This window comes from Leuresthes tenuis, unplaced genomic scaffold (assembly GCF_036924035.1).
Source record: "Leuresthes tenuis unplaced genomic scaffold, fLeuTen1.0.hap1 SCAF_20, whole genome shotgun sequence".
Lineage (NCBI taxonomy): Eukaryota > Metazoa > Chordata > Actinopteri > Atheriniformes > Atherinopsidae > Leuresthes > Leuresthes tenuis.
In genome coordinates, this window is record NW_027325374.1 from 7,404,389 (window position 1) to 7,430,553 (window position 26,165).

At 39.3% G+C, this 26,165-nt stretch overlaps 1 protein-coding gene across 1 annotated transcript in view; it reads right to left on the minus strand.

The window, feature by feature from the left end:
- Positions 1-16,832: 16,832 nt before the first annotated feature.
- The window catches only part of LOC140278159 (glutamate receptor ionotropic, NMDA 2C-like), a 47,950-nt gene continuing 38,617 nt past the window's right edge, over positions 16,833-26,165 (minus strand). Inside the window, exons 11-14 of the mRNA XM_072373096.1 lie at positions 24,837-24,997; positions 23,454-23,641; positions 21,331-21,563; positions 16,833-19,596 (exon numbers count right to left, since the gene is read on the minus strand). Coding sequence (XP_072229197.1) covers positions 18,055-19,596; positions 21,331-21,563; positions 23,454-23,641; positions 24,837-24,997 — 2,124 coding nt within the window. The 3' untranslated portion in view covers positions 16,833-18,054. The remainder of the gene's footprint in view (positions 19,597-21,330; positions 21,564-23,453; positions 23,642-24,836; positions 24,998-26,165) is intronic.

Below are 26,165 nucleotides of genomic sequence, written 5' to 3' on the forward strand. Positions count from 1 at the left end.
TTCGTAGTTCCAACCAGCAGGGAGTTTTAGGGCAGGGCAGGGAGCATTTTATCTCCAAGTTTGAACAGGACCTGAGGCTCTTTGGACTTGGAGAGAGTTGACGTACTTTAAAAAAGCCAAACTTTAAAAAAGAGAAGAAAGAAAAACAATCAGTATCAAAAAGCAGCTTAAAAGCATAAGTAGTAAGTAAAGAACTTTGATAGCATCGACCAAAACTAGAAAAGTCTATGTAAGTAGAGATGATTGCTGCATAAATAAGTAAACATAGATTACAAATCACATCTCGCGCTTTGTACCTGACCATTTTTAATACTCACCAAATGTTTTGTTTAGTTTTTCTTATAATTAAAGTTTTGAACAAATCTTTAAAGATCACACGCTTTTCTCTCAGATCAACTTTTACAAAGAAATAAAGAAAGTTACACAAGACAAACAGGGAGGGACCCTGAAAGCAACACACAGACAAACCAAGTGCCTAATGTGATTACAGAGAGTTAAAGAGTATTAAATGCTGTGGTGCAATTACTCACTTGCTGTGTGAGGGTTTGTAATTGATGAATATATCAAGGTTTATTTAAATGCAGCAAGGCGAGTTCACATCAGAAATGAAATCAGCATGAATAACTAAGCAAACAAACATGAACAGCCTGACTCCCTGTTCGTGAGATGTGCCCGCTTGCTGGGTTGTAATCGATTTCCATTTTGATCCGGTATTGTTTAGCAAGAGGAGAACAGCAGCAAATTATTTAGCTATTTCTGATTGTTCCTGTAACATCCTTCGGGTTTGTTCTAAATTACAGATGTTTATTGATTTTTTTTTCCCCCTTGTTTGGTCTTTTGTCTGTTTGGACCAATTTGATGGCTTTCTCTATTTTTCTTATAACTCCCTCCTTCTTGTCATTGTTGCTGCTGTTCAGTCCCTCTGTTCACTGTGTTGTTTCATCAGGTTAGCACTTAGCAGCATGGGGGTGACAGCAGACAGGTAAATATGAATGGAGTTCTGGCTCAGCTCTGCGAGCTAAACCGCTGCTTTGCACATGGATCACTGGCAGTGCTAATTCGGGCATAAACAGATTCAAAAGCACACAAAGAAGTTAATGATGCATGGCTGATTGGACAGAGCAGACAGTCGGGCTCATCTAAACCCCGACAGACAGATAAAAAAAGCTGGGAAGTGTACACGTTCACCTGTCAGTGCTTCAGGGAAAACTGATCAAGTGTGTACGGCTGTCTCAACCTCAGTCTCTTCTTATCCTTTCTCTTTCTCTTTCCTTACCTGTGCCCTCCTCTTTTCATTTAATTTAATCTCCAATTATATCATCGCTCTTCTTTCTTGACCCCCTCAGTTTTGTCCTGTCTTAGCTTTCTTTTCATATATTATCTTTATCTTTTCTCTTTTTTTTAATTCCCCTTTTTCCCCTCTGTGCCTTCTTGCTTCTCTTTCCACATTTGCTTTGTTATTCTTTTCATATCCCTTTCTTCTTTTACAATTAACTGCTGCTGTGACTACTACCATGACTTCTCACTCTTTTACTTCTGCTTCTTGTCCTCTCCCGTGTTCTCATTACTTTCCTCTCCCCATTTTTGAAACCTTCCATCCCACTTTTTTAAAACTATACTCTACCTTTTCTCTCTAACTTCTGTTTTTTTTCCTGTTCTCTCATCTCATTACATCCAGACCAGTGAGATCTCTGGCTGATGGTGAGCTCTCTCCCTGAGCTCTGACAGGTACGATGGGCTTCACATCCCCCGCTCGGTGCCCGAGGACTCAGGTAGAGTGATCAGAAAGTGCAATGTTCTTTCCACTGTAAAATAAACAGACTTGGATATATAGTAAGTGGAAACGAAACAGGTGAGTGCAGGAGAAGAAGGGTAGACACAAACACAAAAGTAAAGTGAATTGGTGATTCTAAATTGACCCTAGGAGTTGTTTATGTGGTCCTGTGATGGACTGTTGACCTGTCCCGCGTGTTCCCTGCCTCTCGCCCGATGGCAGCTGGGACTGACTCAAGGCTCCCTGCACTGGATTGAGCAGGTATAGAAAATAAATGAATGGAAAGTCTGAGACTTCACTGATTTGCACCAGAAAACACTCAGCACTTTACCTTGAAGTTTTGCAGTGATCCTTCCTCAAAAAACTTTTTGAACATTCCTAAACTGATGTGTGGTCTGTAGCCATGAAAGGACTAAACATCTAAATGTTCTTCACTTATTTGCCAACAATAAGAGAGTAACTGTTTTTTTTGTAAAAGGAAACTGTAAAGTTGCCCACTCAAAAATCCAATGCAATCACTGAAACCGGCACTGAGAATGGACGTGTTTTAGTCCTTGGCTGTCCTCAGCGAAGGGCTAAAATGATCACTTTGTGATTGAAAGTTTTCTCATTCCAGCTCATTTACATAAAAATCACATTTATAAAACGTCAAGCCATCTTGCATGTGATTGATGTGCACTTTGTGCTCTTTGTCTATCACTGTATTCCATGCACTGTGATGGGAGGACATGTCTTATACTTATACATCCAAACCATTCGGTGCAACGTTTTAACAATGTAAAATGCCATGAAAAAAGCTTAAAATATATGTAAAAGACTTGCTATATGTGCCAGAAATGGTGTGCTATTCACACAAAAAATCATGAAAATATGTTTTCTGTGCCCTATTCATTACTCACTTATCTAAACTTCCTGTTTACTTTGGAATCAGTTTTCCACTGGGCTTTTTAGTTTTTTCTTTCCGGTGTTTTCTTTGCTCCACACCAGAAACCTGTGTGTTTGATTGCTCATCACCTGCATTCACTTAGTAATCACCTGCCTGTGTGTGTATATACTGCCTGGATATCGCCTGACAGGCTTCTTATTTTTGCCACCCGTTTCTTAGAAGTGTTGTTTCTTGCCCTGATAGTTTGGATTTTTGTTTGTTTCGATCTTTGAGTTATTTCCCTCGAATAGAAACTAGTTTTCATTAAAGTGTGTTTTCTTCATCTGCCTGCCTTTTGTGTTTCACAGCATGTGGGCCGATGACACCATCTCCCAAAATAACAAAACAATGCAAAAAAAGATTAAACTAAACATAATTTTTAATGAAAAGACAGAACTGCATAAAAAATGTGTTGCATTAAACCCTCTCTGTGTTCTTCTTTGAAGTACTGTGGTTTTAATGATATAAGCATGCTCACTGTAACCAGGCTTTCTTTGCATTAGCTGACCAAACCAAACCCTAGAGTTCTGTTCAAAGATGACAGATATCACAAGGTTATCAAACCCAAGTTTTCCACCTCAAGTTGTAGATGGTTGCAGATTATTTCAGAAGAATCGTTCACTTTACCCCTTTTAACACTGGGCCAAAACCCTGCTAACACTGCTGACGCCAGGTTCTCTTGTGTGTTATAAAAGTGTTTAATCTGCATCCTCGGTGTATACACTAATCTTGAAAAATGCTGTAGTCAGAGCAACAAGAATGGTTACAGTTCAGTATTTCTTTACAGAACCACATTTCCCGACCATAACTGGATGGTGATTGGGAATTAATATTGCATTGCATTGAGGATGGGAACTGTGCAACTACAAAGAGCCTCGTGGTTGGCAAATAAATCTATAGCTTATCTTTTTCGGAATCTTGGCATAAATGCACTCGACGTCCTCTGCTACTTGAGGGTACTTAAGTGATTATTTCAAAGGGAGCTACTAAAGCTTGAGATATTTTGTCTATTCAGAGGACCTGAGAGAATCTTCCCCCACTGTGAAGCAGTGTATAGAGGTGGCACAGTGCCACCAAACTGTTTAATCCAAAGTGGAAATTGTTGTAGCTCCCTCTTTGGCATTTTTCCAACTCTGTACTTCAGTTTGTGCATGAAGAACATCTTTGCACTGCATGCTTTATGATTGAGGAGCCTGCTTCAGCTTGTTGGTCTAATTGTAGAGTGAATGTTTCAGCAAATTATGCCAACTTAATACAGCTGTTTGCACGGCTGTTTTATTCACTCTTTTCCTGCATTTTCATCAAATCCACAAGCACTTGTCCACACCTCCAATGTGCTTTATTCTCACCTTTTGTTCATGTGCAAATCTAAGTATGAGAACCTCTCTGCTATGAAAAAGTTTTGCCCAAGATTCATGCATGTGCATTGTATGAGTATGCGCCTCTCAGCCCACTTGCAACAGCCTGACCAGCAGGGTACAGTGTGTTGCCACGGCAACTCTTCATGTTGTCGACGTCACAGGCTGGTCACCTGGGACTTAGTGGTAGTTTCTGAACTGGTTCTGAAGACACTGTTTCCCCCCAGTGCAACAAGGAAGACACACTATAACTGGCAATAAGATAATGGAGCTACCTCAGGTTTTGTTCCTAATTTAAGGGTGGCATCCCAATTATACAAATATTATATATATTAACTAAACATAATTAAGTCCAATAAATATTCGGGTTCTAAACAAAATGCGCTCGGAAATAACAAAGCACAAAAAACGCAGGAAACACACAGAAGTGGTAGTGTTGTCAGGAGTAGTCTAGGTTGAGTCAGATAAGGTTCACACATCTTATCGTTTCCAGTAAAGTGCAAACTTCTCATTTATCTGCTCTGTTAAGCCGCGATATCTCTCACACACCCGCACACACCCAGACACACATTCTTGTGTACATGACCTTCTACAAGCTTTTCTTATCACCTCTTATGTACTGAGAACTCCCATCCCTGATACAAATTTACCAGCCAGTAAAAGGCCGATCAATAAAATAAAGCGAATGCAGTTGATTGCATGCTTTAGGAATCATAAATCACTCAAAACACTGGAATGAAAATTTACATGGAAAAAAAAAGTTATACCCACTTTTAATTAAGTACTTTAGTTAAGCTGTCACTCGTTTGTGTTGGTCTACAGCCAGCATTACAACACAGAGGACACATCATTTCTGTGGCATTCTTAAAGAAATGTATTACTTGTGGAAAGCAATGGAATTCTGTTTGGCTTTTCTTGTCAATGCACAGATTATCAGGGTGTAGTGCATGCAGATCACATGGTCAAAATTGCATCTTTGGTCAGATACAATGAGCATGAATTAGGTAGTTGCATTAGGAATGATGTTTGGGTCCCATAGGCAAAACAAAGGCCTTCTAGATGTGCATTAAGGCATTGGACTGTCTGATAATGAAGTAGTGTGAACATGAGGCCAATCTATCAGAGCTGTTTGACATATTCAGGGTTCATATGACAAAAATGACACGTCAGAGAAGCTGCAGATATTGTAAGTGTAAGGGCAAATGTACTATTTCTGCTGCAGGGAATATGTCTGTCCTGTGTTTTCTGTGGTGAATGCACATACATGAAGATGATACATGAGCACAGAATGTTATAACTACTGACAGTGTAAAACTTAAAGATATTGGCATTTGTGTCAAATGTATATTGTAGCATAAAACCGATGTCAAACCTGGAGGCAGAAACAAATGTTTGGGAATACATTCAGACTTTATGGCAACCTGGTGATATTGAGACTCTTTATTTTACTTATAAAACAATCACACAAATCTGTCCAGCCATTTATTGATTCATGCCTAAACTCATTTTCGATCAACAACGCACTTGAGTTGGTGAGAGAATGAGTTTACATCCTGACAGACTTTGTATGTGGCTCTGAAGGTCACTGTGTCCATGCACCCACTGGTTTGGAATCATCGTTCCAAATTTCTAATAGTTGCAGCATCCTCGCTGATTTCCTCGGGGGTGCAAACTAAAATAGACTTAGCTCAACTCTGTGTACATCATATGGCTTCTCTTCCCACATCCCCCCTGTCACTGGTCTGAGTTGTTATTTTTTAGATCCGACAACACTGCATATGTATTTTGTTCTGACAAAACAGGCTTCTTCACATTTCCACGGGTAACTGTGCGCTCATGTAACCTTAAAAATTCTGCGATCAATATTTGTCATTTAAAATTAATCAAACAAATGAACATCATATAAATCCAAATTTTTCTTCCCGCTCTCATACAGTAAGTTTAATTAGGCAGGCAGCTATTATGAAGGAAAAAGCTCTAAATAGCTCTGCACCAAACAGCAGACGATCTTTGCACCGAGCTGCTGAACATGGTGAGGTTTTCTGTGACCGAACATATTTCTGGTTCTATTTATAGATTCTAAATCATTTTTAGCCATAAATGGATCGAGACACTCCCCTAATTTGTCATTTGCATATCAAGGCATAATTTGCACTACAACTGGAACGTCAGAAGATCAGAACAATCTCTAAATGTTTGTTTCTTCTTTAAAGTCTTGTTAGAAACATCTTCCACAGCCATTAGTCACATGGCTGCAGTTATTTATAGCATCCAACTGCTATAAATAAGATTATATTGTGAAAATTGACAATGACAAAATGAAATAAGTCCCATTTTTCTGTTTCCACCTCATGTCAGGGTTAAACTGCTATAAAGTATAACCCTGATACGAGGTGGTGTATGAATGGTGTGAAGAATGTGTGAGGTGTGCATATTCTTCCCTTATAAAGACCATAGAGTCATACATACAGTCATACATGGTTTTTATGTGTATTTTTGATGCATTCGGCAAATGGAGTATTTTGAAGCCAAAAATTATTATATTTGGACAAGAAGGTGGAGCTGGATAGTGATGTATATCACTCAATGGTTAATAATACAGATCGTTGTGGACAAAAATCTTTTGAGTCACTGATTTTTTTTCAGTGACCAGCACAATGATTGTTTTCAGCTAGTTAATGACACCATGACGGCTTGAGGGACAACTTAATGTACTCAGTACATCGCAAGAGACGCTGATGTTTTGATAGATTTTTTCTTTAAAAAAGAATATATAATAATTTCTGTACTTTTTGTCACGGTTCGTAGGTTTTGTTTTGTTTCTCATTTCTTTTAGTGTTGTCTTTGCCATCTGAATTTTCATATGCTGTGCTCTGTGTAGTCTGGATTTTGAAGTTTATTTCTTTTACATACTGGCCTCAAAAGTCTGAGTTTAGGTCCACTCAAACACATTTACAATCCGATACTTTTTAGGACTACATCAGCTGAGATGCCAAGAGAGCAAAACCAATAAAGAATCGCAGCTGTGAGATCCCTGGAGGCCAATAAGTGATCAGAAAAAAGCTTTACTTGTGGGTGCAACAGTGTCTTTTTAGAAACGCTGAAATCATGTACGCTTCAATACACTTTCTTGTTGTTTACAGAAGAAGTGGTTTAAACATCCTTATGCAGTGTTTACGAATCTGTGGGACAGTAAAACAACAGGTATCACTACCCTAAATATGCACACAGACCACATGTCTGTGTCTTCTGTGTCGGGTCTTCTGAATAATTTTGTATGTTTCCAAAATTTCAAATTGACTTCACAGAGCAGAGCCTGAGAAAGACCCACTCAAGCACGGGGGAGTATATAAGCTGAAACTTTACAGGCTACAGAGGACTATTTGTTGAGAAATGGGAAGAAAGAGATCATATTTCTCCAATTTGAGCTTCTCTTTATTGACTTCCTCTCAAATCCAGAATAGAATTTAAAATTCTTCGTCCCGCATACAAAGCTGACAACGAGCAGACTTGTTGTTCCTAAAGTTTCTAAAAGTAGAATGGCAGGCAGAGCCTTTTTTATCAGGCTTCACTGTTGCAGAGCCAGCTCTCAGTGGGTGTTCAGGAAGGACAGAAAGGAGACACCCTCTCTATATTTTAAAACTAGGCTTTTAAAAAAAGCCTATCATTTCAGTTATGCTGCCTAGACTGCTGGACATGCTTTCATAAGCACTTCTCCTCACGATGCCCTCTTTACTCTTTTCTCTCCATATGTGTATATGCCTCTATTATTGTCATCAACTTCTTTCTTATTTCTCTTCTTATCTTCTCAGCAGATATCCCTGGCCTGGTGTTACGGTGCTTGTTAACTAATCTTTTCTTCCTTCTCAACCCCCAACCAGTCGAGGCAGATGACCGCCCTTCCTGAGTCTGATCCTGGAGGGTTTTTTTTTTTTTTTACTTGAGTAAGGGATTTGTTTCTATCCACTGTCGCCTCGTGCAAGTTTAGCACATGGGACTGAATTGAAGAAAAGATTTGATGCAATTCATTGGTTTATTTTTCATTCTATAAAAACTACTATGATAAACTACGCGCATTATTTTTTTTAAAAGTCTTACTTTCCCATGTATGCTGTAATTTAAAAGTTCTAATGATTGTTCAATCAGTTAGAGAAATTTAAAGAAAACAAGGAATGTTTCGTCTTCATTTCCCATTTTCATTTCAAACTGAACTCTCTCCAGTTCAGGGATTGGAAAAGATGGATTGTTACCTCTGTTATGTTCCATCTACAGCTGAGAAGCCATCACTCACTGATTGTTAAAAAAGGAACAACTTTGAAAACCTCAAGATTTTAATAAAATTGAACCAAGTGCATTTCCTCCAACTTCTCTCATTTGGTGCTCCGGCTCCAGGAGAACGCAGGGTCGAGTCTCATATTAGCAGAGCTGAAAAAGGCTCTGAGAGGGGAAAATATGTAACGATAATAAGGCAGCTCTCGGCTACTGGGTCAGGAGGGTGGGATTGGTTAATTAGCGGGCTATGGTTTTGGCTTCTGTTGCCTGCAGTACAGTATGTGTGTCTCACAAACCACAGGATTTGTGGCTTGGTCCCTAAGCTGTGCTGTTGGCATCTCTTTCGTGGGGTTTTGTTAATTTGCTGAAGTAATCATTGCCAAAACACCCCAGAAGCTGTCACCTCGGAAGGACAAGAGGAGAGGTGACAGTGTGTGCTTTATAGTGTTGTTCACAGGACGTCAGCAGTGTAACACCTGCTAATCACAGCCATGGCTGTCAGCTGGTCACCCACAGTATCTTTTCACAGATAAATAAAGATCTTTCAAAGAGCTGTTTTTTTTACCCCCTTCAGATGAAAGGGAACCGAGCACTGAGAGCCTTGCTGAACCTCTGTTTTTCTGGCCAAGGTTGCATCTAATGATATATAGGCTGTGTACACAGCACCCAGGCCTGGATGTGCCACACTGAAATTGCTCCCCAAAAATCTCATTGAGAAGCTGCTGTGCCTCAGGATTGGAGCCTGTGGTCTAATAGAGATTGGTGACAGTTTGGAAGGGATGAAAAATCAAGCTTATCAATAGCAAGCTAAGAAAAATACCACATCAGGTGCAGGATATAGAACCACATCATCATTTTTTGGCCCTTTTTCCCATAAATTACTTTGATGTGTCACTCTTTTGCTTTCTCGAAAATGCTTTGCTAAGGCACAATTGCTGCCCAGATTTTGTTCACAGTGAATGAATGGTGGGGAGGAGACTGGGTTGGATAAAGGACATTCACAGCACACATATTAGCTTTATAATGCCTTACCAACATGGCACTGATATCAGTCTAATCTAACTCTGCATGCCAATAAGATAGTTCCTCAAAAGATTGTTAGCTTTTCCCATAAGATTAGGGAAAGGTTGTAGCTTTGATTTAAATGTATTTTTACCATGACAAAGCTAACTTTACTGCGTGCACTGTATCCATTATCTCAGGTGAGAATATGAACCAGTCTATTTAAATCTGACAATATCATATAGTTTATAACTATTTTCCCACAATATTCTGGTGTCCCATTTAACTGGAGAAGGCAGCTGGGTTTCTATCGACATGTATGTATGTGTAAAATCATATGTATATAGTGGATTGCATAGTGTTTTATTCATTGTCTTCTGTTACAGCAACAACTTGTTTATCAGGATTGAATGTATTGGCCTAAAATTTGAACACATGCAAATAAGTTGACTGCATCTCTCTCAATAAGCATACACTGTAATACAGTAAACAGATGCAGAACAAGAATGCAAAACATAACAAAGTCTAATCAAATAATTGACTTTTTTATATCCATGTAATACAAATGAAAATTTGCCCCAGGATGCTTTGCAGTCCTGCCTGCAAACGGCATCCTATTAAACCCCCACGCCCTCACACAAACATGGTAAAATGGATGCTGACTACATCGTGACAGGTTGGTGTTGTCATGCTACCGTGAGCTGAAAATCCTGACCTTTATCCTTCAGTAGTTAGCTGCTTTAAGTGCCTAAATGTTACCATAAAAAGATTTTGTTATTACAAATCAAGTGCAAAATCCATGCAACCTTCACAGTAGTTTGCCTTGTAGATAAAGTTTGCATATGATCATTAAAAAAAACTTATGCAGCACTATTTTTCTCTCAGAAGCACATTTGCTATTGCAAAAAAGAAGTTGATGATTCTAATTTCATTCCTAAGTCATCTAGATTTTAACATAACAGACAGAAAAATGACACGCAGCGTGATTTAGTAGAATTATATCAGATGACGAGAAGATGTATTTCTGCAATTTGTCTTAAAATGGGTCCCTAATTTCTTAATTAAGATGCAATCTGTTCCATTCTGTCAATCAGCTTCTGTTTCAAATTCCACGATAAACATTGTTCTTGACTTATTTCTAAATTAATATACTTTCTGGTTAGGTAAGCGGAAAATGCTTTTTATTATACAAAAAAGTCTTTTCCACTGCAGAAATGCTCTGAACTCCCTCCTTATTGTTAAGCTTATTTGAATTCCTTCTTTCTCGAGACAGATTTGAATCGGAGGCTTGGTTTGGAGCTGGTCTTCCTGGAAGGCCGAACTCATTCCCTTTCCACAGATGAAGTGATTGTGGGAAGTGAGCCTGAAGATTGCTGAGGTAATTAGCATCGGTGCTGGCTGACAGATCCAATCGTCTTGTCTCGGATAAGGAAGGAGTGGCTGCTCACATGCATACAGACACACAACACGCTCCCAAATTCAAAGTTTAATTACATACTGTAGCACGATAAAATGTGTCCTCGTATGCACAGACAGCTGTCACATTCAGAATGCTGTGCCTTTTTGATGATTTAGTTAATATGAAAATGGAAGTCAAAATAACTAGAGCAGCTGTCATATGCATCATGTTTCTATCTATATGCAACTAAAATATGTTTTTATGCTTGTGTGGGGCTTTAATGAGGCTTTTTAATGACAAAATTGTAGTTTTTCAGATGGTAAAGGAAGCTGTGTGGGATTGTTTTAAGAGTTAAAGTTTTTTTTTCTCAGTATTTTCCTGTTTTTTCTCATCACCATCCTACATTTCAAATCAGAATCTTTTCTCTGTCAGAAATAAAATAATATATCTCTTTTTCTTTTTATCTGCTCTTCTGCTTGCTGCCCACCTGTTCTCATATAAGTTATCCTAATAAACCCCTCCCCTTTTCTTCCCTATTTTTATTCATTCTGTCCTCCTCCCCATCCTTGTTTGGTCTATTTTTCCTCTTTTAGTATTATCTTCCCTTTCTTTTCCTCACCTTTCAGGGAGTACAGGCTTGCCTTTTGTCTCAAGGTGACTTAGAGCATCTGCAGCTGTTGCCGCGATATATGAAGCAATTTAAACTCAAGCAGGAGGTGTGAGGAAGCCGAACTCCTGCCCTCTGGTGACTCCAGACGTGGCCATGACCCTGTCAAGGTTGCTGCTTGCAGTTAATCTTCATACTTAGAAACAAACTGGAACACCAGATTCGGTTTCAACTTACTGGCAACAATATGACTGAAAGAGTTCTACAGCAAGAGGATGCCTGCATTGGATAGAAGAACTGAACATCCCTGGTGGAAAATTATGAAGTGACGTGTGTCTGAGTGGGTGCGTGACAGAATAAATTAATAATGTTTCAGCTTCAAGTGTGGTCCTTATAAACTCCTGAGTCCTCCTGTCATGATATCAAACCTCCATGCTGTTAAAGGCATCTAATTATTCTTTATTTTTTTCATTTGCCTCCCTCCCAGAGGAAAGCTTATTGGAATGTGTACCTTGTTTGTGGAATGTGAGTTGTGTCAGGCTGTACGTGACGTCTGCAGTCTGTCGCATGTTCTTTGTTGATGTTTTCATATGCATGACTCATATTGTCACTCATCACTTGGCAAAACTGGTCCTTCATTGTTTTTATGCAATCACTGAACAAAGACACGTATTCACTGCAACCTGCAGAGGCTATCAGGTGTTAAGTAACTAAATTCTGTTTGGTTATTACTGTGAGAACTCAGGAAAGTATAGCTAAAAAAATCACATTGTCCTGAATATCAGCTATGATTACCTTGTTGAGACCTGGGTTGAATTCTGATTCATGGCTGTTTACCATCTTAAAATGAAAGGGGCATAAATAACAGTAATTCTTCAAAATTATGTAGCAATCCACTATTTCTACTACAAAAGGTGACAGGTTATTATTGAAATTCTTTTTCTATAACAGTACCTATAGATCAGAAGTTAATTTATTAAATTATCTTGAGATAACAAAGCTTTCTTTTATTGTGATTACACAGTGCATTGATTATGTTATCATCTAGGATTAAGGGCTTGTTTACTAAGTAACGGGTAATATATTTTGTTAATTTGGCCTAGTAAAGCTTGTTTTCCTGCCACCGTAAACCTTGGACTGCTGAAATATAGCAGAGCTGGTTAAACTCTTTTATATGCCCACAAATGCCACTGTCTGTGTTCAGGAGCAGACTTTTACTTAACTCAGTGCAGTAAACAGAATTATATATACATGCCCTGACCTAATGTTATAGGACCGCCTATAATGAACGATGAAATTCGTTGTTTACACTGGAAACACACAATTTCATGCTAACAAAAACCACCTTCTGATCCCGTAATGAAAACTAGTTTTCTCATGATAAAAGGTTACTACGTCTTGATGTTGAAAGAACAAAATGCAGATTTAGTGATAACAAGATAAATCAACTTATCACATGACAAAAAGCATTGTTATCTCGGTAACAGAATAATCAGCTCATGATCTCAATATTAAAATATCAGATAAGATAATTCCAGGCAAGGCCACTTGTGGCTTCAATACTGATGTGATACAGTATGATAAACACAAAACGCTAATGAGAGCAGACAGGGCACGAGTGCAATGATAACAGCAAGACCAACATATTTCAGTCAATAACACAAAAACCTAAAACTAAAACTTAAAGCTTTTGTCATTTCCTGTTGGGTTTAGATAAGATTGTTTCAGTGGGGTTAAAACAGCACCGTTGTTGGGGTTAAAGCACATTATTTTTATGCTGTTTCTTTGATGACCACGAGAAGTAATCTATTTCATGATTGTGTCCTGATCCCTTACAGGAAAAGAAGGACCCAAATGTCGAACTAACAGGCGGCAGGAAGCAGACAGGTGTCGAAAATTAAAACTTTATTCAATGCTAACAAAACTCGTTGCAGTGGCCTGGAAAGCTGGAAGAGGGACCATCAACAAAAAGACAACCAGTACCCTTCACCGTACAAAGGAAAACCTGGAATAATTATAGGGAGGGAGACAACGGCTTGATGCAGACCAAGTGAGGCAGTCAGAAACAGACACTTGGTGTGGCAAGAAGTTTAACCATCTATAATGAATATAGAGGGGGCATGAACAGCAAAATAAAACAGGAAGTAAAGTAAGCCAGAATACAAAACTTAACATGTAAATTTAAAACCCTACTAAACTAAATACATACTCAAACACATCAAAATATCACAGATCATGATATATTGGTCATATATTACATGCTTGTATGAGCAAATGCCACATGGGCACATAAAACAAAAATGTTTATTCTCTACTTTACAACTAATATTATACATAAATTAATTTCAGTTAAGTAGCCAAGTAACCAAGTAGCTACCCTGGCTACACTATATTATTCTATTTGGTTGACAGAAATTAACATAAGTGGATCATGGTTAAGTAAAGTACTAACGAAGATGAAAACTACTTTCTTTCCATGCATATATTTTAATGTATTTTTATCCAACATATCTGATATTTCATCCTGTGTTAATCCAGGCTTTGCGTTATCCCAACAAACATAACTTAACTACATAATTTCCAAAGCTTGCTGAGCCTCTTTTGTGCTCTTCAGGGAAATTACGTTGAACTCTAAAAAAAATATGGGATCAGTAGCCGAGCAGAGGATTAAATCAATATGAAGGTCCAGTCTAAAGCAATGTCCCAGCAACAAAGCAGAGAGTAATGGAAAAATCAAAGTGCTCAATGTTTTGACTCTGTAACATTACTCATCGGGCCTACTGAATAGAGTCTTATCTTGTCATGACAACGACACAAAGAGAGAGTAATTGCCATGGTAACAGGTCACCTTGAGTTGAAGTAGCTTATCTTTGTCTAAAATGGCTTCAGGTAAGTGTTGGTTGAAAATTTACACCCTATCATGACCACCGCTCTGTCTGGCTCACCAAACTCCAAATAAATCTTGTCAAAATTAAAAAAGTTGACAGTGGATTCGAAGTGAAAGAAGAACATCGGTGCCAGTTGGCACAGTTTTTTCTTTTTTTCCCCCCTGCAGTTTATTTGTCAGTCACAAGCTGACAAGCGACCCAAATGCCAGAGGGATATTCCTCCAGGACACTGCAGCAGATGACTGACCTCCATATGACAAGATCAGAGAAGTAGGCTTTGATCGGCTACCAGATCATCCTCTTCATCAGCTGTTCAATCTTTTTTTTTCTTCCATTTAAGCTTCGTCTTTTTTTCAGCCTTACAGTCACCAAGAAATGGCTCAAGTGGTGCCGTTTGTCCCTCTTCAATAAAACGGTTGTTGTTAAAATGGACTCTGCCCTTACCTGAAGAAGAGCACCAATATTCCACATCAGCTCTGCTGGATTTAAAGTTCAAGAAACTGTTTAACTGGAAACTGGAAGTTACTGCATGCCCCCAAAGTGCAGGCCAAGTTATCAGAATTTTAACAAGTTTTCCAGGACATATGAAATTCTTAAATGCAACAAACTGTTCATGTTGAACTGAAAAATAACTTTTTTTGTCATTGCTGCAACAGATACTTGTGTATGGGTAACATATATTGCAAGACAGATCATAAAAACACTTTAAAAGTTAAAAAATGAAGGGAAATGCAGTCTATTCTAAAGATTCCCTGCTTGCACTTTTCTTCAGACCAAGTACACACACATTTGGTTCTTGCCATCATCTAGTATAGTTCTTCATAACATGATTATGGTTACAACAATAACTTTCTCAATGTTTGATTTACCTCAGATGTCTATCACTTTATGACCACAATTTTTGTATTGAATGACCATTTCATTATAACTGTATTCATGTCACGTGAATGTCCTTCACATTTTTAGTGTTGTAATGTGTTGTCGTACATGGCAGCAACTTCGATAGACTCTATTACAGAAGATGGAGATTGCCTTTAGTTTCAGAAATGTAGCCTATGCAGAACTACCCTAAATCTATAGCCGTAACTCTCTGCTTTGTGGTTTCTTCAAGAAGTCAGTTTGTATAGAAATCTATGGATGAATTCATCTGATTTGTAACCTGAGCAAATAATTTCTTCATGAGTAAACAATCTCAAATGTTAGTTTTACATATTATTTGATATTGCAAAATTTTCATAAGCACGACACAAATTTTTTATAGGCTCATTTATAGTTAAACGAGTCAGGGCAGCACCATGCTCTCGTTGTAACGTTACTATTCAAAGGGAGTGCATTGTATCTCTTGTTCTCCAGTTTCAGGAGATCAAAATGGCAAAGGCCAGATAATTGTGAGAGTAGCATCCTGGGTAAGATTGTCTGTCATTTAAACATAATATAGGCTGTCGTTGGAAACCCGTCTACCCTCACAGAACATTTCCAACAAAGCTGGGCATTGATGGTTGTTTTGCTAACCTCAGCAAACGTCCATGAATCTGCAGTGCATTGGCTCTTCTGATTCTGCTCATTTTCACTCCTCTTCCTTCCACTTTAATGGAAACTTTACTTTATTTTTTGTAAGACAGTTTTTCCATTAAAATACTGACTTTGCTCCAACTTCTACTTGCTTAACAAAAGATAAGTAAATATTACAATGATGTAAAGCAACATTGCAAATAAGTTTAAGTTTAAGAATCAGACATTCTTACCCGCTATGCTGTTCTTATAACTGATTCACTGTTCATCTTGGTCTCTTGAAACAAGAAGCTACCAATGAGCAGTGGCTTTTGCTGATGACCAGATAAACTAAGTAGTTTTACAATTAAGAGTAACTAAGCAAATGAAACAAATAATCTGTACAATAAATATGACACAGTCGTTAGCTGTCTGCTTGCTTAGCTTCAACGCCAGAATTATTGGAAAAAAGGAAGTCTGGTTTTGTCAAACGCTAACAAAAGACATCTATCATCTTCAACCAATATTTCATTATTGCTGATATATATATAGTGCACCCTAACTTTCAGGAAAAGTTGTTACTTCCGCACAAACCTGTGCCTAGCTGTAGCCTCCTATTTGTGGGAGGACCAATTTTGGACCAAAGTAAAAAAAATCTAGTCCAGCGCTCTAAAGCTTGTTCTGACATTTTTGACATCAAACACAGAGATGCCTAATAAGTGACTCAGATGAGGTTGCCAAGACTTCTTCTGTTGCACCCATGAATTAAGATTTTTGCAAGGAAAATGTGGTTCCATCACCCACACCAAAAAGTCTCACTGTGGCACTGTACTGTACATGTGGATGTCTTTTGTTCGTGCTTCATCAAATCACCAGAGATCATTTGGAAAGGAATTTGCTTTGCACTGTCCCAGGTTTTGGATGACTCTTTACATTTGTTCAGATGAACCATTAACAGAACAATTAAGCCAGATTCCTTTTTAATTAAACCAAACCTTCCACATGTAAACACACCTTAAACCAGTTTCTCTACATAGACATGAAGCCAAGACTTTATAAAGAGGAAACACAGATGCATGTTCATCCAAAAAGGCTCTTTAATTGGTCTAAGTGATTAATTACAGGGTAAAGGAGCCTGGTAACATAGATACTAGAATAGCTTTCAATTAAAACAATTAGAGGAGATGGGGGTGGGGGGTGGGGAGGGTGGGGATGACAAGGGCATATAAAAGAGTGGAAAAAAGGGGAGTGATGAAAAACCTTTGTCTGCCAACTGATATTTAACATAGTAATAACAAATGTTCCAATAAATCAGAAACAGTTTTCAAAAACAAAAAATGTGCCAGAGATGTGTTTAGAAAAACACTGAGTATAAATTCCTATCATATTTAGAATACATGAATATGACACTAACCAATCTCAAATATCACATTCGTCTATATCAACATAGTATTTATAATACGGCATTTGTTCAACGTGAGGCCCTGTGTGTGCTGTATTGTGCTGTTCTGTAACCTCAGGGGACCCAGTGAGGATGAAGAGTCCATGGTTTAAGACATCTAGTGCTGGTCAACACTGTCCCAATCCTGCAATCATTTTGCAGACTGTGTTCATATGGACTGCTTTCATATGCTTCCTCTGACTTGTCACTAAATAAAGACATGAAGGGCTTAGCTCCAAAACATATAAATATTTAAAGAACTTACCTGATATTAATTTACAGATGTCTAAAAATGATTACTTCATTTTAGAAAACTGTCAGTCTCTGTGTCTGGAGTCATAGTGCTTTAATATTGAATGCCTCATGTTGGAGTTAAACTCTTCACATCTGCATTGCAATTGTCCTCTGATATCTTGCTACAGTGGCTACTTGTTTTTGGTGGCTGTATTCAAAGAGACAATCCCTTATCTCCTCATTATTTGTCTCCAGTTGTTCATCTGCTAGACGACACCCAAGACTGAATCGCAACCATTCACAATATAACATAGACAATACACACATGAAAAACTGAATTTAGTTTCACAATGTGCCAGTATTTTGGACTGTTGTAAATCTTAGTGCACATTAAAGTGCAGAAAGCACATAACTGTTCATGGGAAAGCAGCTAATGAGTTAAACCAACCAATTCCAGCTTTCCCAAAGACCCCAAGGCAGTCTTCTTTCAGTGTGTGTCCATCCTTTGAAGACTCAAAATTCTAGTTTTTAATCACACACAGTCACACTGAAAATGAACTGATACTTTAAATCATAAAAACTCTTTCCACAGTGGTAATGTTTACGTGTATTGTCTCCTGTATCTTCATGGTTTCCATCTTATGAGGTCTTTATGGTTTCCAATCAGACTTCAGATTCTAGACTGGACACCCGTCGCCAGGGGCGAAATACACAAGGGCTCCCCACAGGTTGGCCGCCTGCTCCATGCCCTGCCTGAGCCTCTGATCCAGTCTGGGATCCCTGATAGATCCCATAGGCCCCATAGACGCTGTCCTGGTACAGCAGGGCCCCCTGGCCCCCACATCGCCCACCACCACAGGCCAACAGCTGGCACACTGGGCTGGAAGCCTGGCTGTGGTGTTGCAGGTCCAGCGGACCGTGGTAGAGGGGGAGTCCTGGGTATGAGTTCAGGTAGTGTGCATACTGTCGGCTGAGCAAGCTGGTGGCTCTCCGCATCACACCCCGCCCTAACCCAGTTCCATATCGCAGTGCTTCTCCATATGTTGGGAGGTGAGTGGAGTGGGAGTAGCGCAGCCTCTGGCCCTTACGCCCAACAGGCTTTCTCTGGTCCTCCCTAATGTGGAGGTAGGCCTGGTTCCTTGGGAGGCACAGGTTGTTTCGAAGATGGGCAGGGTTGTAGGCTTTGGCAGATGTAGTTGGAGTGAGAATGCATGGAAACAGATCTGGCAGGGTTGAAGGTGATTGGCTTGACAGGGAAGACTGGGATTCATCAAGCTGGCGAACCTGCTCACCACCCCAAGTTGCTTTAAGAAAAGAGGGGCGGCGGTGCCTGCGTCTCCCTCTCAGCACAAGGTCCTCTGGGGGCCAAGAGCTGTAGTTCTCTACCCGAGGACATATATTTTCTCCCGAATAGATGTTGTCAACAACTGGGGAGGATATATGGTTGTTTTGGAGGTGGTTGGCTTTGAGCTCACTCAGAGTGATGGGACTTTTGTCACTTTTTACCAGTTCCCCGTGTTTTCTCCTCTCTATGTCCCCATCCTCACATTGAAAACTCTTGGACCTCCTTTTTCGTTGAGTGAAGCCCATTTGAACGTGTTGGTTTTGGGACGAAGAGACTGGATGAGAGCTGTATATGTCAGGTAGTTGGAGATCATTGTATGGGATGAAAGGCGAGTGAGAATGGGTGTCCACATAGACTCTCCCAGTGGTCTGGTAGTGGTGCGGGTGCTGATGAAGGAGCGGTTCTCCTACGGCCAGATGTGGGCTGCTCAGGCTGGACACAGGAAGCGGTCTGTCATACAGACACGATGACGAACGAGTTGGAAGTGTGTAGCGTAGTGGTGTTGGCCTGGTTACGCCCCTATGTTGTTTCAGAGTGGTAACACCAGTTAGAGGTGGGGTAAGGGAGCGCTGAGGAAGAGAGCAATGATTCTCTGCAACATAAGCAAAGCCTCCTGGCACAGCCTCTGTGGCAACTTGTGAAATACGAACAGGCAAGCTGCCACCATGCCGACTCAACTGCTGTATGGTCTTTGTAGCGTTGTCTAGGGAGCTCTCAACGTTGGCAGTGGAGACCAAGTCCTTGGCAGTGCGAAGCATCTTAAGCATATTTGCTTGAGCATAACTGGAGGTCAGGTCAGGTTTAGCCAAACCAGATGAATGCCCAGGATCCTCCACTCCTTTGAAACAACTGTAAATACCCTTAAAGATAAAAAAAAAAGACAACGAGAAAGCATTTGGATTAAGAAAGAAAACGAGAAAACGAGTAAATTAAACTTTTATGATTAACCTTAGATTAAAGGGGAACTCAGGTATTTTTAAACCTAGACCTTATTTCTGGCATGAAATACGTTTATCTACTCACCGAGAACAGTTTGGTGAAAGTCGGCGTCCTTCGGAAGATATTTAGATTCCTCGAGAGCCGCGTATATCCAAATAACGGGAGAGAACAGGGCATTGACAATACAGCCTCTAAATAAGGAATTACCTGTCTTTATTTCATCAAACCTTTAAGACAAATGAATGAATGAACGCATACTAATGCACTGTTAGCTCATAGCTGCTGTGTTGTTGTTATTGGCGGCTATCGGGGGGCTTATGGAGGGCTCTCCACACACTCGTCTACTGGGATGACATCATTGTGCTACTGCAGCGCAGTTTATTTACTCCGTGCTCTGTGACAGTTGGCTAACTTCACATGTAGTTTGCTACTGATAGTTTTGTGCAACATGGCAGGATATTTATCAGATTTTGACAACGTGGACGACAACTTTGAGTATGATGGACTTCCTTACTGGAATGAATGAGCTGTTCTGCAGTGGATATATGGATCTCGAGGAATGTAAATATCTTCTGAAGGACGCCGACTTTCACCAAACTGTTCTCGGTGAGTAGATAAACGTATTTCATGCCAGAAATAAGGTCTAGGTTTAAAAATACCAGAGTTCCCCTTTAACCAAGCAGGCCAAAGACAAACATTATTTCAAGCAATTTGTGAATCCCAAAGTGATGTCCTGCCTCTCAACTAGAAAGATCCCCATTAATATTGTCTCATTTCATCATGAGGCAAGTTTCAATATCAATTCATTATGCATTCTACAGGGACTTAAAGAAAAATTGTTTAATTTGAGAGGATTGACTTAATAAACGTACACAGCAAACAAGCCCGAAGGCTCTTTCAGAACAAACTGTCTCCAACAGCATGGACAAAAAGGCAAATCCCATGACTTCTCCTTGCTTACAGTTGGCTGAGAAGTCCTGAAAGAGACAAATTTAATTTGGTCCTTGGGGCCGCCACATAAGGATTAATGATTAGATAGTCATTTAGCACTTAATCTAATCAAACCCAGATCCGGGCACAATGGTATAATTACACAGCAGAGAAGACTGGCATCCAGAGACATTTCACTGGCTGTAACCTGAGTCAGAGCTGTTGGTATCCATAAGCACATAGCAAAACAGAGTCAACAAACTGGGTAGACATTTAGGCTAATTGCAATAGCAATAGAAGTTAAATGCTAAGTAAAAGCTAAAATTAGAGCTACCTTTTATATCTTTTCTCTAAATTCCTAATAAGAGTGCTGTACATTTCAGCTACAATCAAAACGAGCTCCTCCAATTAAACCATGTAATTAGATGCAAATACCCATTAATTTGCATTAATTTGCATAAAAGCCACTTCATGTAAAGCAGCAAATTGAATAGAGGAAAAAACCAAACAGCCACTTAAAGGCAAAATTATTGACCAGCCAGGCCTTCAGTCTCTGAACCACGTTGTTTCACAACTAATCTAATTACAGCAGAGCAATCAGTTAAAAAAAACAAATAATTGGTCAATAAAGCACTTTTTCACCCCAAATCTGTCATACCATCCGACGATTAATAAATAACTCAGCTCTTTCACAAAAAAATAACTTAACTGACAACAAATCTCACCCTACTGATGGCCAACAGGAAGTCAAGTTTGTCAGACTTGTGAAGAGAGTGTCGTAGTTTCCAATATAGCAGGTGTTCCCAAGCAAAGACCAGCAGACTGAGGCCCATAGCCACCAGAAGCATGTAGAACACGCCTGCCATGTTGTCGATGTCCAGTTTGCTGCTCATCACTTCATTCTTCTCGTTCTGGCAGATGCCAGACAACCAGACAGTCTCCAAGCGCTCTGTGTCTCCTAAAGGTTTAAAAGAGGGGAAGGAAGAAAAACAGCATGGAGATATGAGGACTGGATACATCAGTGAAGAAAAAATGGACTCCACAGTTCAAATTACCAGAATTCAAGCAACTCTCAACTCCATTGTGTGTGTTTTTGACAACCAGTAATGATGCCACAGTGATGAAAACGAATTACACATGAACTGACTAAGATCCACGTGATATCTTTGTGGGAGTATCTGTCTTAAATATGTTCTTTTTTTACCTAATATGAGCAGACAATTAGTATGATAGTAATAGGATAGGAGCACTTGAGAGTTCTGGAGCAACACTTTAAATGTTTGGTCAGAACTGCTTCCAAACTTGTATAGTTATGTTTTAAATAATGCACTATAGATGTCAGATTTAATTTAATTTCTGTCAGTCATTGTGTGATTATCTGTTGAAACACCTTTCATTTAGAAATTCCTCAATGTGAATGCACCCCCAGTGACAGCTGGGATAGGCTCCAGCCCTTCCTCAACCCTGAATTGGATTAAGCGGGTATAGAAAATGGATGGATGGATGGATTAAGGCAATAGAAAGTTAAAAAAGTGTTAATAGATCTAGATGGAGGGTGTCTTCACCAGAGAAAATAGTCTTGCAAATCTGTACACAAACTCTTTGGGCATTGATTGCAAAAAATATGACATGGTTATTCCATCTTTTAAATTTCTTTTTGCTTCTTTTTGCTGTCCTGATTTCACAACACACTGCTTGGACTGCAATTTAGGTCCTTTTCATGGCTGATATTTTGACTGGAAACTGTAGGATAAGCATTAATGTATTAAAAAGGGATGCAATCCACTTAGAGGACTTTCTGTTGAGCATGTTCTAGCATGTACAGGTGCAGAAGTGGAATCCAGCCCTCACTAATACACCACATCACCATTCTGTAAAATTCTTGTAAAAACATTACTTTTTTGTCTTCTTTGTTCTTTGGTGGTGAGAATGCAGTTCACTGTGCTCACAAAGCACTGTTTGCACAGAGATCTTTTAAACACATCTCCATTAACTATCAGTTCCACAAATACTGCTCCTTCCAATCCCTGAACAGGCTGCCTCAACTTGAGCTAAACTCTCCTTACCATTCTCCTTCATATAAACCTGCATCTGTCAGTGTGTGTGTGGGGTGCTCTTAAGCTCTTAGAGGAGAGAGGATATCAACTCCACACCAGCAGACATCGTGGCAGGCGTGTTTGCGTTTATGTGTGTGAAGGAGGCAATCATATCCCTAACACTTCCTGCTGTTCTGCAGGATATTAACTCTTCCCTGAGAGCCCACTTCCCTGCTGACACAGCATACGTTGATCTGGGCTAACGCCAGGTCCATGGCGTACATTTGGTGTACCAGTGAAACAGAAAAAAAAAGATAAAAGTTTGGCAAGATGTGAGTGTGCTTGGTATGAGTTGTGATATAAGTTCAGAGACTACATCTAAAGCTTAAATTTATATGCCAGTTTGCACTGACCCTCTTCAGTGATACACAATACACCCAGAGTGCAATTCCTACCACTTGCCATCACTGTTGAAGACAAAAACTTGTGTCTTCATCTTGATAGAACTTCTGCTCCAACGTGCCTTCTCTCATCTAAAAACTGGTTCTTCGTCTCTGGGTCATAGCCTTAAACAAACTCTCATCACTAGTTATACTAGTCAAGAGAAAGGTTTATTCAGCTGACATAAAATTTGATGTTACCTCTTTGTGAGGTTCATAGTTTCATCATAAATGCACCTCTACTATTGGTGCAAGAAGAAACTGCTTTGAAGGGGATAGTTGCCAAATTTACAGCAGGTACAGTTTTGCTTTTTAAAGGCATCACGTTCGAACCTTTAGATCACACCTTGTAAGATTCAGATCTATGCTCACCATCTCCGAGAAACTGTAGCAATGCCAGGTCTATATATCGTTTCCAGCGGGAGTCTTTCTGCAGGGCGATACCGTATCCTGTGGTGGCAAACACTTTCCCGCTGCCAATAGTCACCAGTTTGCAGCCCTCATCTTTCCCAGCCATATAGTTCAAAACAGCAGCATCATAAATGAAGGCGTCCAGCTTCCTGCAGAATTAGATAATCTTCATTAAGTCTTGCACACTTATATTCCTCTCCTTTTATAAATATAGTCATCATACCTTGTTTTCCCTCATAGGAGCCAGCACCATCTGTAGTTATCCTTGTTTTCATGTATTAAATACTGTGTATGTTAAATTGCAGCTGACTACCTTCAAAACAACATCATAAGTTTTAAGACTTTTCTACCTTCCAGGCTGCCATTGCGTTCGGTTCATTTCTGGGACAATCAGCTCTTGCTTGAGATTGCTGTTTGTGAATAGATTCTGTTGCTTACAGCTGGCACTACCACATGCAACTTAAACCAAAGAGCTTTGAAAAGAGTCTACAGATAGGCTATAAGCGCAGCATGTCAGGAAGCGCCAGACTAACTTAGAAGGCTTTCTCAACGTGGGCCCTATGTATTCTTGTATTTGAGAGTAAAATACTGATAGCCACAAAAGTCTTTGCAGTCTGACTCATACAGAGCAAAAAAAAACATGACCAGCAACTACAAAATGGCAACATTGTTAGATAATGGACATTTAAACCACTTTTAAGTTTGCCGTGGATGAATGCGCTTTGTTATGACATTTTGTTTGTTAAATGTTTGCCAGTCGTTGCATTATTGATTAATATGGGTCAGAATGCACCAGAAGAATTGGAATTGGTTTACTTCACTGTCTGACAAGCATATATGTCTTTGCCAGAGTTATTTGGATGTAATCAAACTGTCTCTGAGATATTTCAGTGTGGAACTTTGCAATGAAGCGAACCTTGCTGAATAGTTTGGCTGAAATTAAGGTAAAATATCGATGGATTGACATTCTAGACAAGTTTCAGGTCTGATAATTATTTTCCTTCACAAGACAATCAATAAAGACAATAGCACGTGCAATCTGTTGTCCAAACAAATGTTCCCCCAAGTACTTCAAATCTGAGCTAGATAGTTGTAAAGATGAAATGTTTGACAGCACTTTTTCATACATATTAAGCAGCACTAGAGACGACTTTACATCTAAAAATACACCCATCTCATGGCCTAATTCAAAAATAGCTGTGCAACACAAAGGGCATCAAATCTCTGCTGTATCACCTAAATTATTACTGCATCATCTTATGTCTTCAGTGGCACTAAAGTGGAATCAGTTAAATATAACTTCCTAATTGTAATTATACTATATATAAGTAAATAAATGTGTACCCATTTTTGAGGCTCTCTAGGGCTTCCTCCACTCCTTTCTGGTTGTATTTCATCATGTGTGCGTGCATGTCAGGGTAGTTGCTGCGGATGTTCCTCTCTGTGCTCCCATTTGGGACTGTCCCAAAGCGAAAAGGAGGGTAATGCTCCTGTGGTTTCTGGAACTTTAGAGAGACAGTGGATAAGTGGAAAAGGAAGGGGAAAGATGATCAGAGAAATGAAGAATGGGTGATAAGATAAAGATAAAAATAGGGAAGGGGAGGCAAACGGGGAGGAAATTGTGAGAAATGGACAGTGGAAACTAAGACAAACAGGGGAGTGAAAGGATTTATTTCTGATTTCTATAAAGTATATAGGGAAGGTGAAGTAAAGGAGGAAAAGAGAACAAAAGGCAAATGGAAAAGAGGAGAAGGGGTAAAAGGAAGGAAAACATAAAAGGGAAAAGAAGGGATGACAGGAACGTAAAAGGGAAAATAATGAGTCGGTTCGTTAGTATAAGTGAGGAAATAGGAAAGACGCGAAAAAGGGGCAGAAAAGAAGAGAAAGGAAGAAACAAAAATCAAAAAGAAGAAATAATGGTGAAAAGATAAAAGGGGGGGGCAAAATTAAGAAATGAAAAAGAGAGCAGTAAAAAAAATGAAAACAGAAGATATGTGTGACTAGGTGAATAGGTTAAATCAAATTCATTTTGGATCCAAAATTGATCTAATCAGCAGCGAGACTCAAAGCTGGATAAATGGACTGTTTACCACTCACCCATCTCAGTTTGATTACATCTGACATCAGTCAACATGCATCTGTTTGAAACTGTTTGAATAATTTCATCGCAGATGATCCTAAACCAGTTCAATCTGGGCCTGATCGAACTTCACATTTAAAGGCATAACACAGAATGAAGCACAAATACATCCGTTAGAGCTCAACTAAACCATAAACAGAAAAGACCTATTCATCTTGATTACAGCAGTGACCTTTTGAGCGGAGTGTAAATGAATGAGCCAATCAACACGAAGGAGTGAATGGATATTCATGTATAGAGAATAAGAAACTACAGGATAGGTTTGGGTTTTTCTAAATCTTAATATTGTAGTCACATGTCCTATGTTCAATGAAAGAAAAAGCAGGTTGTAATCATTCCTCTAATCAAAAATGGTCATGAAGAGAACCTGCTGATTATAATCTGTGATTTGGTTTCATCTTGATTTGGATGTTGTCCTTTGGCTTCTTAAAAATCTGTTCTGTAAAAATCTAATAGTTTAGTCTGGCTTTATCATGTCCATTGCTAATACTCCTGTTTGATCATTTCAACAAGTCGTCCAACTGAAATAATTA